The sequence below is a fragment of the Mizuhopecten yessoensis genome, unplaced genomic scaffold (genome assembly GCF_002113885.1).
Source record: "Mizuhopecten yessoensis strain PY_sf001 unplaced genomic scaffold, ASM211388v2 scaffold7507, whole genome shotgun sequence".
In the NCBI taxonomy this organism is placed as follows: domain Eukaryota; kingdom Metazoa; phylum Mollusca; class Bivalvia; order Pectinida; family Pectinidae; genus Mizuhopecten; species Mizuhopecten yessoensis.
This window is the reverse complement of record NW_018407082.1, coordinates 960,551-978,718: the sequence shown is the minus strand read 5'-3', so window position 1 is coordinate 978,718 and position 18,168 is coordinate 960,551. Positions and strand designations below refer to the sequence as shown.

General features: G+C 35.3%; 1 protein-coding gene across 1 annotated transcript; it reads right to left on the bottom strand.

Annotated features, from left to right (window-relative positions):
- Positions 1 to 30: 30 nt before the first annotated feature.
- On the bottom strand, positions 31 to 14,585 carry LOC110453786 (programmed cell death protein 10-like). The gene is made up of 8 exons (XM_021502938.1): positions 14,477 to 14,585; positions 13,356 to 13,548; positions 12,908 to 12,961; positions 11,837 to 11,963; positions 11,395 to 11,521; positions 10,729 to 10,816; positions 10,105 to 10,190; positions 31 to 2,505 (listed from the first exon to the last, which is right to left on the bottom strand). Exons 2-8 carry the CDS (start codon positions 13,431 to 13,433, stop codon positions 2,421 to 2,423), a joined length of 645 nt encoding a protein of 214 aa, XP_021358613.1. The 5' UTR covers positions 13,434 to 13,548; positions 14,477 to 14,585; the 3' UTR covers positions 31 to 2,420.
- Between the last annotated feature and the right edge of the window lie 3,583 nt (positions 14,586 to 18,168).

Below are 18,168 nucleotides of genomic sequence, written 5' to 3'. Positions count from 1 at the left end.
GGCAAAAAAGGTAAAACAATCCTGGTATACAGTATTATCTCATTTAATTTACTGACATCATAAGGGTTCTCCTTTAACAGTTCTCCGTCTACTTCAATATATTACCCCGTTAAAATGTCAAATATTTCTTCGGCAACTGGTGGCAATATAACAAGGTTTTGATAAAGTTTTAAATGTTTTGCAGGGGAATTAAGATGATGTGACTGTCTCTATAAACAGAGAAGAGAGAAAGATTGCTCACTTTTCAAAAAGTACCCAATAAAAACAAAAACCAGTAAAATATCTGGGTACAGTATATATAACATGCATAGTAGGACACATTCACTGTGTGGTACAACATGTGTATCATTATCAAACCAAATCTTACACAGGCTCACAACATAGTCCTACAGAGCCTGGAATTACAAAATAACATCACTTATTTATCGGCGTTTTACATTCAAAACCATTTTGTTGATGCCAATTGTATGCTAAATGTCTTTTGGAACTTGAGATAAGTTATTATATATAAGCTTCACACTGATATATTGTACTGGTATGTGTGGTTCCATTTGGAACCATAGAGGCAACCGTTTTGATTCAATGATTCATATTCAACAGTACTTTCTTGGCAGATTTATTTACAAATACACCTGTATGGCTTTTTTCTCATTTCAAAATGAAAAATAAATATCCCAACTTATTACAGTATTTAGCTAGCAGCTTTTTGGACAAATCAAGACATCTTCTTGCTTGGTGATGAGCCCAAGGGACATTTATATTTTTAAGTCACAAAATGAAGATTATTGTGATCCAGACACCTGTAAAATGTCAAATTATCACAAATTAGGATATTTATAAAACTACAACACTTCCTCACCTGTATATTAAATATTCACAATTTACATAATTATATTTCACTTTGTGTATTTGAATTCCATAGGCCGCTACATGATAAATAACTTTATTACCAGGTATATTCATTATGAAATCCTCCAAATAGATTTTTGATGCATTGTAATTCATTGAAAACTTTAAATATTAAATTCAAATACTGTACTTTTTTTCACAAATTTTCATTTCTTCTCTTCAGAGTAAAAACTTGACACAAGGCAAAACTATGTAGAGCAAAGTTTGACAGGAGACAATTCACACCAGAATATATAATGAACAAGTGTCACTAATGTTTCATGTAGTCATTATTATCATTACCATTAATAGATCTCTTCTTTTGTACACAATAACAAGTTGACATATCAAGTACATATTGTTCTATGAAAATAAGCAAAAGTAATTTGTCAGGTGTTCATAAGATCATGACCATGGCAGGATATGATATCTTAAAAAAATGTTCTATAACATTAGCATTGTGAGATATGCATGATCTCTAATAAGGACAGGTTATTTAGTGTGGTCTCTCAGGACAGGTTCTAAAGTAGTAACAAGGGATGCTGTCTCCGGCCAGGTTCTACACAGGGTTTTCATTTACACCATCCCAATATCCATTTGAAGCAAAGAATTCAAAATGAACCTCCTTTCTTCAATAACCCCATAACTATGCCAAAGGTTCCCATATATGACACATGAAGCACTAGCACTTTTCTACTGTCCAGTGTGATAAAATGGGGTGGTCTCTGAAGACAGGTACTGATTCTTAACAGAAGGATAATCTCTGAGACTGGTTCTACTGTAGTAACAGAAGGGGAGGTAACTGTAGGACGTGTACCATCACCAACGTGAGTATAGAAATGATATAAGTTACACATATGATAGCTTTGACAAGTACGAGGTACTGTACGTGGAATGATTTTGTTACAATATGTTATCTATTTATAAAAGTTTTAACCAGTGGCGTTTAAGTTTCATTCACTAAATTCTTTCGCTTCCTTCTACAGCAGTCTTTATCCCCTACAATATATTGAGGATCTGTGTGAAAAATATAAATATGTACATAAACTCAAGCCTGTAAAAGGTAACAAAACTATTCAGTCTTTCTCTCTGTAATGTTCGTTTATACATGTTGTTGCACAGATATAGAATTCCTTGGTGAACTGAAAAAAAGCCAGCATGATGGTAGGGAATTTTCAAAGCACTTTTCTAAATCTTCCATCTGCTGAAACTTCAGTACAATTTTGTTTCATTAGCCTTGTTTCAATCAAATGTGCTTGAAAAGCCTAGCTTTGCCCACATCTTTACTTAATGTAGTTGAGAATGATATAACACAATAGTAATAAAGCTTTGATATTAAAAGTCATTCTGTGGAACACTGGCTGTCTGAAACTTTCTTTTTCCATACATTTAACACGGTGATCTCTGTAACTTTCATTTTCCAAACATTTAACATGGTGATCTCTGTAACTTTCATTTTCTATATATTTAACACGATGATCTCTGTAACTTTCATTTTCTATATATTTAACACTGTTATTTAAGTTTCAAGGTCAACAGCATTCATTCTTGACACATCTGAGGATGACGTTGGTCTGGTATATCAGGTAGTTGGCACTGATGAAGACACTTTGATTTCTGTGGAAAAGATAAAAAAAAGTTGACAAATTAATCTTCAGTAAAAACACAAATCCCTCTATTTTAAATATAGGGGTGTACAATTTCATATCAAGATAACTAGCCCACAGACAGATATTGAAATCAATCTACTTGCCACACTAACATTTTCATTGTAAATTGTTCAATAATACAGAAATAAAATCTACTAGCCCTGGGGACTTGGCAAGTGGAATTGAACACCCCTAACTTATAAGGAATTTACATTATTTTTCAGAATTCTATCCATTTATGTGGTATTGGACGAGAAAATACAGCAAAAATCATTCTTTGTATCACACAATGTCAACTTCAGAATAATAGTTGTCATCCTGAAAATTAAGATCTACATTTCCCACAATATATAATGTTTTAATAACTTGAGTTCTTAACACCTTCTTGTTTGTCCGAGTTTGACTTATTCCAGCTAGTGTATACTCTGAATGAACTATGCAACTGTGAAAACTTTAAGATAAAACTCAATTACTTCCACCTTCACCTCAACCTTAACCTAAACACTAGTTAACAGCTGTACCATGTGGTGACACGATGCAAGAGATTTCATTGTGATGAAACTATTTTTTAGATGTTTTCCTGGGGTTTTTTGAAAAATTATCTTGTATAAAATATTAAAAAAGTCTTTCAATTTTATGATATATCTGTAATTAATTATTTTTTCTCAATAGTAAGATATGATAACTAGCATGATTTTTTTCAATTTTTGATATTGATATATCTTTAATTTCAGTTCATGCATAATACTGTATTGTAAATGTAAAGCCAGCCAACTTACTACACTGTTAAATATGGCATGCAATGCTTTTATATAAATGAATAATGATAATATGTATAACTGATATTCAAAGCTTTCATCATTCAATTTAGTAGACCAGAACCCAGTCTCACAAAACATTGACTACAACATCTTTTAAACTATTACACACAATAGACCCACTTATATCAAACTTGACAGAACCACATAATAATACTGTCTACCTAGCAGTTCAGGCTCAACCAGGTTTTGATATTCTGTTGTGGTACAGGTTTTGATATTCTGTTGTGGTACAGGTTTTGATATTCTGTTGTGGTACAGGTTTTGATATTCTGTTGTGGTACAGGTTTTGATATTCTGTTGTGGTTCAGATGCAATGTATTGTAGATTGCAGTTTGAATGTAGTGGTTTCACTTTGGTTTTAATTACAAAATATTGTAGGTCACATTTATTTTCATTAATTGTGTTTGTGTTGAAAAACATTTCTTATTGAATCTTTAGTAAAACAATTTTTCGGGGTTTTTTGTTGAGCTTTGAAAACAAAAAATACTGATTTTAAAAATGTGTGAAATAAATATTTATTTGATCTGACAGCTTCACACCTGACATACAAATAACTACTGTTTACAACCTTTTTTAACCTGTACTTTGAGTAAGGAAGGATATTTCCTGTTGGAGATAAATAAGGAGAAGTATTTCCTGTTGGAGGTAAGTAAGAAGGGGTATTTCCTGATGGAGTTAAGTAAGGAGGGATATTTCCTGTTGGAGTTAAGTAAGGAGGGGTATTTCCTGTTGGAGTTAAGTAAGGAGGGTATTTCCTGTTGGAGGTAAGTAAGTAGGGGTATTTCCTGTTGGAGGAAGTAAGGAGGGGTATTTCCTGTTGGAGTTAAGTAAAGAGGGGTATTTCCTGTTGGAGTTAAGTAAGGAGGGTATTTCCTGTTGGAGGTAAGTAAGTAGGGGTATTTCCTGTTGGAGGGAAGTAAGTAGGGGTATTTCCTGTTGGAGGTAAGTAAGTAGGGGTATTTCCTGTTGGAGGAAGTAAGGAGGGGTATTTCCTGTTGGAGTTAAGTAAGGAGGGATATTTCCTGTTGGAGTTAAGTAAAGAGGGGTATTTCCTGTTGGAGTTAAGTAAGGAGGGTATTTCCTGTTGGAGGTAAGTAAGTAGGGGTATTTCCTGTTGGGGGTAAGTAAGTAGGGGTATTTCCTGTTGGAGGTAAATAAGGAGGGGTATTTCCTGTTGCAGGTAAGTAAGTAGGGGTATTACTGTTGGAGGTAAGTAAGTAGGGGTATTTCCTGTTGGAGTTAATTAAGGAGGGATATTTCCTGTTGGAGTTAAGTAAGGAGGGATATTTCCTGTTGGAGGTGAGTAAGGAAATATTTTCTGTTGGAGGTAAGGAGGGATATTTCCTGTTGGAGGTTAGTAAGGAGGTATATTTCCTGTTGGAGGTAAGTAAGTAGGGGTATCTCCTGTTGGAAGTAAGTAAGGATAGGTATTTCCTGTTGGAGGTAAGTAAGGAGGGGTATTTCTTGTTGGAGGTTAGTAAGGAGGGGTTTTTCCTGTTGCAGGTAAGTAAGTAGAGGTATTTCCTGTTGGAGGTAAGTAAGTAGGGGTATTTCCTGTTGGAGTTAATTAAGGAGGGGTATTTCCTGTTGGAGTTAAGTAAGGAGGGATATTTCCTGTTGGAGCTAAGTAAGGAGGGATATTTCCTGTTGGAGATAAGGAGGGATATTTCCTGTTGGAGGTAAGTAAGTAGGGGTATTTCCTGTTGGAGGTAAGTAAGGATAGGTATTTCCTGTTGGAGGTAAGTAAGGAGGGGTATTTCTTGTTGGAGGTTAGTAAGGAGAGGTATTCTCTGTTGAAGTTAAGTAAGGAGTGAGGAGGAGTATTTCCTGTCCGAATTAAGTAGGTAGGGGTATTTCCTGTTGGAGGTAAGTAAGTAGGGTATTTCCTGTTGGAGGTAAGTAAGTAGGCTATTTCCTGTTGGAGTTAAGTAAGTAGGGGTATTTCCTGTTGCAGGTAAGTAAGGAGGGTATTTCCTGTTGGAGATAAGTAAGTAGGGGTATTTCCTGTTGGAGGTAAGTAAGTAGGGGTATTTCCTGTTGGAGGTAAGTAAGTAGGGGTATTTCCTGTTGGAGTTAAGTAAGTAGGGGTATTTCCTGTTGGAGGTAAGTAAGTAGGGTATTTCCTGTTGGAGGTAAGTAAGTAGGCTATTTCCTGTTGGAGTTAAGTAAGTAGGGGTATTTCCTGTTGCAGGTAAGTAAGGAGGGTATTTCCTGTTGGAGATAAGTAAGGAGGGGTATTTCCTGTTGGAGATAAGTAAGTAGGGGTATTTCCTGTTGGAGGTAAGTAAGTAGGGGTATTTCCTGTTGGAGGTAAGTAAGTAGGGGTATTTCCTGTTGGAGGTAAGTAAGGGGGGGTATTTCCTGTTGGAGGTAAATAAGGAGGGGTATTTCCTGTTGCAGGTAAGTAAGTAGGGGTATTTCCTGTTGGAGGTAAGTAAGTAGGGGTATTTCCTGTTGGAGTTAATTAAGGAGGGGTATTTCCTGTTGGAGTTAAGTAAGGAGGGATATTTCCTGTTGGAGTTAAGTAAGGAGGGATATTTCCTGTTGGAGGTAAATAGGAGATATTTTCTGTTGGAGGTAAGGAGGGATATTTCCTGTTGGAGGTAAATAAGGAGGGGTATTCCCTGTTGGAGGTAAGTAATGAGGGATATTTCCTGTTGGAGGTAAGTAAGTAGGGGTATTTCCTGTTGGAGGTAAATAAGGAGGGGTATTTCCTGTTGGAGGTAAGTAAGGAGGGATATTTCCTGTTGGAGGTAAGTAAGTAGGGGTATCTCCTGTTGGAGGTAAGTAAGGATAGGTATTTCCTGTTGGAGGTAAGTAAGGAGGGGTATTTCTTGTTGGAGTTAAGTAAGGAGAGGTATTCCCTGTTGGAGTTAAGTAAGGAGTGAGGAGGGGTATTTCCTTCCTAATAAAGTAAGTAGGGGTATTTCCTGTTGGAGGTAAGTAAGTAGGGTATTTCCTGTTGGAGGTAAGTAAGTAGGCTATTTCCTGTTGGAGTTAAGTAAGTAGGGGTATTTCCTGTTGGAGGTAAGTAAGGAGGGGTATTTCCTGTTGTAGGTAAGTAAGTAGGGGTATTTCCTGTTGGAGGTAAGTAAGTAGGGGTATTTCCTGTTGGATTTAGAAAGGGTATCCGTTTAACTCCTCTGTGTTAGGACTAAGCAGGTTTTACTGTATATGCCTTGGGATTTTACACTTACCGGTAAGAGAAATATTGTAGTTGAGATGCTGTGTGATACTAGGCTTATTGTGACTGCACCTCTCTGTGTATTTTGTTAAATCCCAATAAATATGGGCTGGCTGATCTGATTGTGAAAGTCTCAGCTACCAATCAGAACTGCTAAAGCTTATAAAATGTCCATTTTTATGTACATCAGGTTCAGTGTAGCTAGTTTAGCATGCAAATACGTAATAGCTTTAATATTACAGTATATACAAATATACAGATATTATCAGAATTTAAGTAGAAATTTTGCATGCAAGAAAAAATAATTAAAGATTTCTTTTATAAAATGAAGCAGAAAACTAAATTCTTGTTTATCACGAAAGATGTATAAAAACGTCTGTGACTTATCTCCCTAACCCAGAAAAAAAGTATATATATGTTAAAAAAAAAACATAATACTGTATAGGAATTTCAGAAAATCAGCAATGATGAAAAAAAAAAGAAAAAAAAAAGAAAAAAAAAAATCTGTGTACCGGTATATCAAAAACATGCTCTGTCCCCGTTATCATACAATATAATAAACAGAAGACAAAACCCTGTTCAAAATCAAAAACAGTTCCAATTACCTAATATCTCCCTACAGAAAGTAACATATCGTAGTATAATAAAAGCAAGGATTCCGTTCACGAGAGCCTTTCCACCAGCAAACTGTTAATGTCCAGTAAATAGGGATTGACTTACATAACGAAGCTTCTCTCCGATACATACATTGTAAAACCAGTATACGACACCTTTACTAATTGCTCATCGGGATAATATGACCTGGAATAGGTTCACTCATACAATCAAAACATAGCTGACAATATTTCATATCTTTACGACTGGGTACATTTATGACATGAATAACATTTTATACCCGAAACAGAAAAATATTGACTTTATTTTCACAGAAAAACCTTATAATGTATTTCACTGGTAAAAATGTAACAAACCAATGCGATATACATGTATTTGTAGATTACTTAACCTCAGTTATTAACATTATTGTAAGTGTAAGAACTACGACAACATGCAACAATGACATTTGTGATATCACCTGGAACAAGACAAACATGAAGTAAAAAAAGCAATGTTGAAATAGAACAAAATACAGTGGTGGGATCTTACAACGTTTCACTATGTGCGGTGCGCGCAGTTTGTTCTATATTCTAGCTACATCTACATATATCTTTCTGTCTATACTTTCTTAAATTTAGAAATGGTGTTTTCGGTTTTTAAAAACAACCTTAATTGAAAAATTACACCACAGTCTCGGCAACACAGGTAAACATAGTCAGTTTGTATCATGACCGTAGTTTTCCCCCGCCTGGGGCATTTACGTAACTTGCCCAGGTGTGAAAGCCAGGTGAAGGGGAGCCACATGTATAGACCAAAACGAATGCAAATAACAAATACTAAACGTCCAGTTGTGTTTTCATAACGGTCATCAGTATCACATAGCAGCTCTACGTGTCAGACACATGCCAGGTAAAACTCTGGTCACTCATCAAATTGTTATTTACCTGTTCTGTTACCTAGCTAGGAGCCAAAACCATTCTTGACAGTCTTAACGACCACCGTTTATTGTGTTACACACATTGTAAAAGTGATGTGTTATGTACACTATGTGTGACACTTAAATAAAATATTTTAGTATTATTATTATGAAAAATTGTACATAATCTTAATTATCGTGATGAGAAACTACACTAATATATAGTGTACATTATTGCATACGAGCTATCCATATTTTTTTCATTCCATAATATTGACCAACAAATTGTACCAAATTGCACAGTTGTGAGAAGAGAAGCGCACAACGGGGCGAACGATTGTTAAATCGCCCAGATTTATGCTGCTCTTCAAAGCGTGAGCTGAGAAATTATCAAAACATGTTGACTTATAGAAGCCATATCGTTCTCCGATTCTTTTATATACCAAATTAATATGTTTGAGTTTTGAGATTGTTGTTACTGTTTGGCCTCACAGTATATAGACAATAATGGAGACATATAAATCTTTTTTATTATTAAATCGGTAATGAAACACACATTCACTTTATTTCAATTAGTTAGCAAATTTTACCCTGAAAATGCCTGTGGTAAGGGAGTAAATTGTTATATTTACACCTCATTATTGGTCAAGTTGGTTATTTTAATACCTTTTCACCTAATCAATATACTCATTGCCTTATTGCATGCTGTGAATGTTTACTACTCATGTTAAATTCTCAATTACTGAAATCACAAGAGTTATCTCCCTTCCTCTAACCTCCAGACCAAGGCCCCTTTCACGTATCCAGTTCAACCAGGTGAAACGGTTGAACCTGAAAGAAAACGACAGGCGCAGATCTGAACCGAGGCTGACCTCAGGAATATTCAGCATGTGTAGATTGAGGGGTCAAGACGTCAACGTACCTGACTAAAACTAAAATGCTGACAATTGCTAGTTTGCGTTATTTCTTTCTAAAACAATGTCAAGCCAAATATAGTTTTTAATATACATTATGTAATTCAGTGGACATGTGAAAGAAGGGCATAATGTTCTCAATACATTGTTATCTATCCTCCGGTTACTTATCTGCCTATAGAACGGTCCACGTATGTTCGTTGTTCGTGGAATATTTCTGTGCCACCTGAACCGTTTCAACCGGGATACACGAATGTAACCCTACTTACCACCTTCACTAGTCAACATTGGTCAATCTCCTTGGGTTTTTCACATTCCAAATGAACTATAGAGAGTTTCTTTTATAAATTAAGAACAGACTTTTTACATGTCCACTATAGACTTTAACTCATTCACCCCTACATATCTAAACTGGACTTGCCCATTCATTGATTTGGTAAGGTTCAAATGCGACTTTGGGGGAGAATGGGTTAACCCCTCAAGTTTAACATTTTGAAGTTGATGAATAGGTTGTAGAAGCAATGAAATCCCACACTCGGTGGGTGTTTTGTATCGGTCATTGGTCACATTTGATAAATTAACTGAATGATTGATAACAGATTGGCATAACAGATAATTTGGGAAAATACCAAAGACTAAATAAATTCCCCTTAAATTCAAGGAAGTATATCACGGGTAAGAAGTCAATCCTATTTGATTAAACAGTTACTGTTAGCCATGTAAAGATGACTGTTTTAATCAATAAACTGGCTAATAAAGTCTGTTGGTGACGATGCTTACAGGCTAGTAAAACTTAATAACAGGGTTAAACCATGAAGATCCTAGGTTTTGATTTTTAATTTCAGTGTTGCAAATTATGGAGTAAGAAATGATCATGCTGTGCTATTTTTTTTATGTTATATCTTTGTTAGTTGAAATTTAAAAATTAATGCATATCTAAAATTATAAAACAAATCAGTGCTCTATCTACTTATGTCAAAATAGTGTACTTTGGAAAACAGGAAGTATCCATGGTAATATTAAAGTCAGAAAGATTGACAAGCAACACATATTGCATATTAAATGGAAACTGATAATTTGATATAATACGATTACAACCAGCAGACAACTTAGACTGACATGTATGACTACTTACTGGTTATTGTCCCTGAAGAAATCTTTTAACGTGTTGCTGAACCTCTTGGAATATCTTACAAACTCCTTCTTTCTTTCTTCCAAAATCTGAAAAATATATGAATTAAAAAATAACAAGTCATAACGTGGACAATCCTAACGTCAATACTTCTTTTGTCATAGCATAAAGTAGAATTTCTTGAATTTAGAAAGAAAATTTTAAATTTTTATTCATATCACCAAAACTAAGTAAAGTTTCTGTTTCTTTGATCTGAAAAACGACTTATTGCAGAATTTGTTTACAGAACTGCTGTACTTCTGTTGCTCTTTGAATAAAAATTGAAAGACAATGAACATATACTGCACACCAAAAGAACACAGCTGTACAGTGACATGTGCTGCCACCCTCAATACAGAGGAAGTGAAAAGGGCAAAAATTAACTGCAGTGAAAAGTACATGTATCCAAATAGAATTCCTATAATTCCCATATAAATATAATTTCTGCATAAAAAGGTTCAACAGATTCAGGCTACGATAATCTTTAATTTTAATATATATCTTATTCTCAAAAAAAATCCAAACATAAAAGTTAATAGTAATCCACCATGACCCTTACAACCTTGAAGGGTGACCTTGACCCTGTACCTGCTTGCTGCCATTATCTGTGGAAGGGACCTCTGCTATCACTCTGTTGACAGCATCCAGTAGACGTTTTATAGCACTTGCTATTTCCCTGCAAGTAAACGATCAACTGTTAACATCACTATAACAAACTTGGAGAACTGTGTATCTATATAAAATGTCTGGTTGTCCATGGAACAGGTCAAAAATATTTCATTCAGTAAGACACAATTCACACACAAGTTGGACTATTTCATAAAACCAGCCTTTTCAGAAAATAACATTTATTTAATGTCCCTTGCTAAATTTGGCAAATTACATGTAATATTATTCTAGAAGTTTAAATAAAGGAATTCAAAGAAAACTTGAAAACAAAACATCAATTTCAAAAAAGGTTATTCAATCAAGACAGTAAATCCTGAAGCTTGGTTTCCATAAAATGTATTATCTTTCTGCCTGGTTGAGAACATGTTTTATCCTGCTAGATATGCTTTCTTTAAGACATAATATTTCTGTAACTGTTACATAAAATATTGTATTCAACTTTTTGGACAAAATGATCTGTTTTATGGAATTTAACATGACTTGAGCCATACTGTTACTTAAAATATTGTGTTCAGACGATGTCTTTCTGGACAAATGTAATTGTTTTTGTTCATTTTCTTATGACTTGGGCCACGTCCAGCATACTTAATGGTCTCCAGGAACTGCTTCCTGTTGTAAATCTGTTCTGGAATGCGGCTTAGGATTTTCTTCAGGGCTGTGGCACATTTACTAAGCTCCTGGAATGTTGGCTCTGGGCGGTTAATCTTTAATTCTGGAAGGAAAAAAATACTAGAACTGAAAGCGAAAGGTTTATTATAAAATTCCACATGTTCTAGACAAAAAATGAGGAATATTAAAAGATGAAATCAGCAACTCACAGGACCCCAAAAACAAACAAAGTAAAAAGTTGATGAAAGAAAAAAATGTCCTGTAACTGAAGGAGATCAGGTTATATCAGTCTGTAACATTCCAACCTGGAATGGAGTGTTGGCTTGGGTTATGTTACAGAATCTAACCCCTCGACCAAGATAACCTGATCTCACTTAGCCACAAGTTATAGATTTTACTATTCTGTGAGATCATTTACCCTCTGAATCTTGGGAGCCTCCCAGGTACAGGAGCGTGGCACACATGTCAAATCTGTCATGGATGTCTCCCTTCCGTAGCATCCCCCTCATATAGTCGTATGTAAAGCCTGGTAGCGCATTGTCACACTGAAACACGCAATAACAGTTTAACATTACAATCTTATAACTGAATGTGTAATACAATGTACCTACAGGGAACGTAATAAAATATATATCGACAGTCACTCTAGATCTAAACTTTCGAACTTTCGGTTTAGCCCTTCATCAGGGAATAGATGGTCCTCACATCAATATTTGAAAACAGGGTCAAAGCCCTGATGAAGAGATACAAAAGCTTGGATCTAAAGTGACAGTAGGTATTTATCTATCACATGCATGTTTTGCAAATGTGTTGTTACCTTATTACTTCTGATCAAGTCCAAATGACAAACTAGATATTTTATTTTATTAGTAATAAACATGTCAAAATAACACAGTTTCTTACTAAGTAAATACATGCATTGGGATTTCTACTCAACCTACCAAAGGATAATTATTTTATCTATATCGCATTTAAAAGACCTGAAATCATGTATTTAGCAAAGCTATTTACATTTAAATGCCATATGCAGCATAAACAGTTTTTATTTCCCATGGAATTTTTGGCATCAAACCTGACAAAAAAACCTTTGTTATATACACAAGTTTTATTCCTTTTTGCAACATTTTTTTTTTAAATCATATCAATCACTCTTGTGTGGCTCTGATGGAGGCCCACAGAGTGTCTTAATTAATGTGTACCAGTAGAAAACCCTATGTGGTCATGATCGGTGAATATTGTGGAAATTGATGTCCATGGATAATTGTCATATTAAATATTTATGTGTTAGTAGTTCAACGCATAGCCAATGGCTGTTTGTGAAAACAATTAAAGAATTATAGTATGTGATCAAGCAGGTGACCCAACACTTTTTCATGTCCCATAAGGGAGTCTGACCCCAGCCATCTTTGTGAAAGTTAACTATAATATGCACTGCGCCACCCACTCACCTACTTTAATTGTTACTGTAAATACAGGTGTAATGACTCACCTTAGCAAACGCAGCTCTCAGTGTCTGGGCTACTGATATGTCTTTCTTCTCCAGCTGTAACAATCATAACACAAATATCTCCATCAATTTCCAATTAAAAGGTCAACAGTTTTAACCAAAATCATCCTACTGCTGTACCTATATTCTATTCTTTATTGTTCTGCCCAAAAAGTACCTTTTGGAATAAGGTGCAATTTGGTTTCTAAAGGAACCAGCTCATTGAATTGAACTAGTTTTGAGCTTGGCTATTGTGAGAATATATTCTGAAGATTGGGAATCAAGTCTTCAGTACAATTTTAGAAGAACATTATTTCAGTTATCTATTCCAGTCAAATTTCTGGTTATTGAATAATTCACACGGAATGACTTTTGGAATAGAAAAATTATTTAAAACTTCCTGGCTATTAAATTTGCTCAAAATATGATAAATGCAGACTCAATGACATACCCTCTCCAACACGGGTCCAATGACCACATCCACTATCATTTTGGCATACAGCGCTTTGTTGCTGTCCCCCATTGTCATTATCAGGATCCGTACTCAGTAGTCAACAGAATTATCCCCCTTTATAGGACATAAACTTCACTAGTTCGGTTGGTTACATCGTTGAAGTGAGCTTTGGACAACTGATCTGCTGGCACTGAAATAAAATATTAAAGATAAGAGTAGTTGCTCTGATTTTTGTAGAATCTGCAATAATTGTCTAAAGACAGAGAAAGAGAGGAACAAAAAACATTATGAAGACACACTTGACAGTATGACATGGATGTTAAATGATTATCTGGGTCATTTCTCTGTACCTTTGCCATGAATTGTGTTTGCTGTGAGTTGATATTTATCCTCTCGACAGAAAATTACAAAAGCATTTTTTATAAGAGATTGACAAAATTTTGTTTCATTACTTCACTGACTTCATTTGCATGAAGTGGCATATATTGGCCACATCTCAACTGTGGGCCCTTCATTAAAAGAGGTTTTACTTCCTGTCCAACAAAGAGAAGGACTAGTAGTTCCGAGTACTTTTCTCCCATTTGGTGATTCACATTTAGGCATAATTTCAATACTTCACTCATACTTGTTGTAAATACATTCATAATTGTTTTAAATACACGTCTTAAATGGGATTAGTTTATTATCTTTGGCGAATTTTCTACCTTAGATTGAAATGATATGTTTATCTTCTGATGTACGAGTGGAATATCTATGCATTCTATTCACAGTACTAGTGGTAGCAGTGTTCTACCTGAGCATATAGGATCTTTATTATGCTAGCTTGATACCTATTAACTATTTGATCCGCAAGAGTCCATTGAAAAGTCTGAACTTAATCGATATCCTATTTTTGGCAGAAAAATCAACACTTGTTCACGATCGTTGACCACACCCATACACTTATTTTGTCTTGGGACGAATGTCAACTGTCCAAAAACAGGTAAGACATTTTTAAAAAATCATCCTCAAATATATCATTTTTAGTTTGAACCATAACGCCAATATATAAATTTGTTTTCTGAAATAAAGTAAACTCAAATTCTAACCCAAATCGTGCAAATTATCACATTTTTTACCTGTCACTCCAAACTGTCCGCGATACTTTTCCAGGAAGTAAAATTTACCTCCGTAAAGGAGAGTTCCATCAGCTTTGATCAGAGTTACCTCCCCTACTATGATCGCGTTTCAAACAGGGACATACGTTGCTTTACAAGCTAATTTTATACTTCTCTAATTGATCATTCTGAAAACCTAGCATTTACAACCTCCCCCCCCCCAGCCTGATGTTTTTTTTAAATCATGTATTTTCACAATTTTCCTCAATTTTCCACACATGGAACACACACACACCCTGGAAATTTGGAAACCTCACACGATAGGTATCTGGATCCGCCACTGTATCTCAGTGTACATGTTAGTATCTCGTCTCATTTTGGATGGAACCATTTTCAGGGATAACCCTGGAATGGTTCCAAAATAGGCGAACCGGTCTGGCCACAGACCTGAGTTTCATCTTTTGATGCATTTGGCCATATGATAGGACCTACCGTGATCAAAAAAAATATCTCGCTAACTTCTTTTATCCTTATTAACAGTCCAGGTATTGGTTGACGTACCCTTAACATTAAACATCATCTTTTTTGTCTTGATAAATATAGGTAAGCTTATGACAGGTTGCAACCACGGAATTAGATTATCTTGTTATCTAAGTCCGTGGTTGCAACATATCATTCTTACTCGTGTTAATGCAGCTATGTTAAAAAAAACGTAAAATCTAGATAAATAATGCGCTCAACGATACTTGTGCGCCAAATAAGTCATCATAATAATGTATTTAATTGATCTCTATGTCGAGCTCGAGACGAACGATATAACCTTTCGTTACCTCTGTCAAGAAGACTTGTTCTGAATGCACGCATGTACACTGCATGGCCCACGGACAGCTTACAGACACTTGACTGAGATCATATTTTCAATTGTGTCTAGATAAATTTGCCTTAATTATATTGTACTTTAAGTATTTATACCCATTTTATACAAGAAAATGCCCAATTCATACAAAACAAAGATCTCATAACTACGAGATGACTATGTTTTTTATGACGTAATTACGGAATAACGTTTCCTAATTACGAGTTAATTTGGTCAATTATTTCTTCCACTTCTCTTGTGAAATCTATCAGCTTTCTACGGAGCCCCCGAAGGGACATGGTAAAACATTTACTAAACCGTGCGCACGGATTAACAAACCGTGCACACAGATTATTAAACCGTGCGCACGGATTACCAAACCGTGCACACGGATTGACAAACCGTGCGCACGGATTACTAAACCGTGCGCACGGATTACCAAACCGTGCACACGGATTGACAAACCGTGCACACGGATTATTAAACCGTGCACACGAATAACCAAACCGTGCACACGGATTACCAAACCGTGCACACGGATTACTAAACCGTGCGCACGGATTACTAAACCGTGCGCACGGATTACGAAACCGTGCGCACGGATTACTAAACCATGCGCACGGTTACCAAAACGCCGGGTGTATCAGTTACCAGGAGTTATCTTTCTGTTCTCATTAGTTCTTCCCCGATATATGATAGCCAATTCCTACCGATCAACGGGAAGCCTACATTACGTAAGTATCGCGAACTTGACATAACTAACAAGGCAGATATGAAGATCTACTCAAAGAAGTTATTGATCCATTATTTGTTATTGATTAGCACCAAAATGTCCAAACATTTAGTGCTTTTTATTGCATACAGTTGGTAAATTTATAAACGGGAGCACTTTGGTTTGCCATTTCTCATTTAAATTCGTTTACATGTGTATAACTCATCGCCCCTCCTCATTGGCCGATACTCCATATAGTAAGTGTGTTAGTATATTTCACAAACTGTGCATTATTGTATCGTTTCCCTCCGTGTTGTTTACATCTTATGTCAACTTATCACAAAACGCAGTGACACTATGAAAACAGACAGCAATTTACTCCCTCCTTTTGTCCATAAATTATCCGTGACATTTGGAGAAACTGGGTCGGTTAGGGTATTGTATTGTATTGTATTGTTTATTCACTTTCAGTNTCATACATATTTGTTGTAATCTAGCGAACTTCAGCGTCATACATATATTTGTGTTTATCTAGCGAACTTCAACGTCATACATATTTATTATCATAGTGAACTCCAACGTCATTCATATTTGTTATAATCTAGCGAACTTCAACGTCACACATATTTGTTATCATAGTGAACTCAAACATCATACATGTTTGTTATAATCTAGCGAACTTCAATGTCACACATATTTGTTATCATAGTGAACTCTAACGTCATACATATTTGTTATCATAGTAAACTCCAACGTCATACACATTTGTTATTATAGTGAAATCCAACGTCATACATATTTGTTAGTATACTGAACTCCAACGTCATACACATTTGTTATTATAGTGAACTCCAACGTCATAAACATTTGTCATTATAGTGATCTCCAACGTCATACACATTTGTTATTATAGTGAAATCCAACGTCATACACATTTGTCATCNAACATGTAACATAACCTACATTGTACAAGACAAGCTGATTTGATAGATGGCGGACAGTTGTACGCACATGAGAATACAAATGACAAAAGAAAAATATTAATGAGATGATTAATTGAAGTAATGTACATGATTGAAAGATTGGAAGAATCTCAATCAAATGAAGTAAGAAGTAATCAGTTTTTATCTGGAGATAAAAAGAAAAAGCATGCACATGATAATTAAACAATGCACATTATGTCGAGCGTAATAGTAAACTTGATTGTAAATATTTACCTAAATGACAAAGTTCTTTCCTATTACGAACTGCTAGCAACTGTACAAGTTTATAGGACGACGGCCGGTTCCAATAATATTTTTTGATAAAAAAANTCCAACGTCATAAACATTTGTTATCATAGTGAACTCCAACGTCATAAACATTTGTCATTATAGTGATCTCCAACGTCATAAACATTTGTCGTTATTTTGAACTCCAACATCATACACATTTGTTATTATAGTGAACTCCAACGTCATACACATTTGTCATCATAGTGAAATCCAACGTCATACACATTTGTTATTATATTGAACTTAAACGTCATTCACATTTGCTGACGCCATAGGGAAACACATAGTCTAAGTTAGACATTTCTGGGATAATATTCTTCATAAAAATTTGATACATTATGAATTATATTTATATTAGATTTTGATATATCTCTCCGATTGGAATAAATCAAATAATGTTGAGAAGTTCATTCGGAGAGCTAATTTCCCTGTTGAAGAAGAAGGCTATTACACTTGGGGTAGGCTATATATATTTTTTTTTATCTCAGGACCATAGGCAGGGATCTGTGCTCTAATTACAAAGCAGTGTTGAAGCTTACGTGGAGATGTAAGAAACAGATAGCTAGTTATATGTATATGACAGATATGTATGTACGACTCGTAGGGGTTATGTATCACTCAAGTGTACTTCCGGTATCATGGGGTTAACATCCGGTGCCAATTAATACGTTGAATGATGTATATATATTTTCATTTGATATCAAATAAATGATACAACAGCTGCACGAGAGAAATAGTTCCTAGCACAAGTAAATGTGAGGGCACAGAGGGGTGGATCGTACGTACTTGCGCATATTAAATAAGACAACCAGTAGCTAGCCCCTTTACCATGTGTAAGCCCCGACATGGGGTTGCCGAAGGCAGCCCCCCC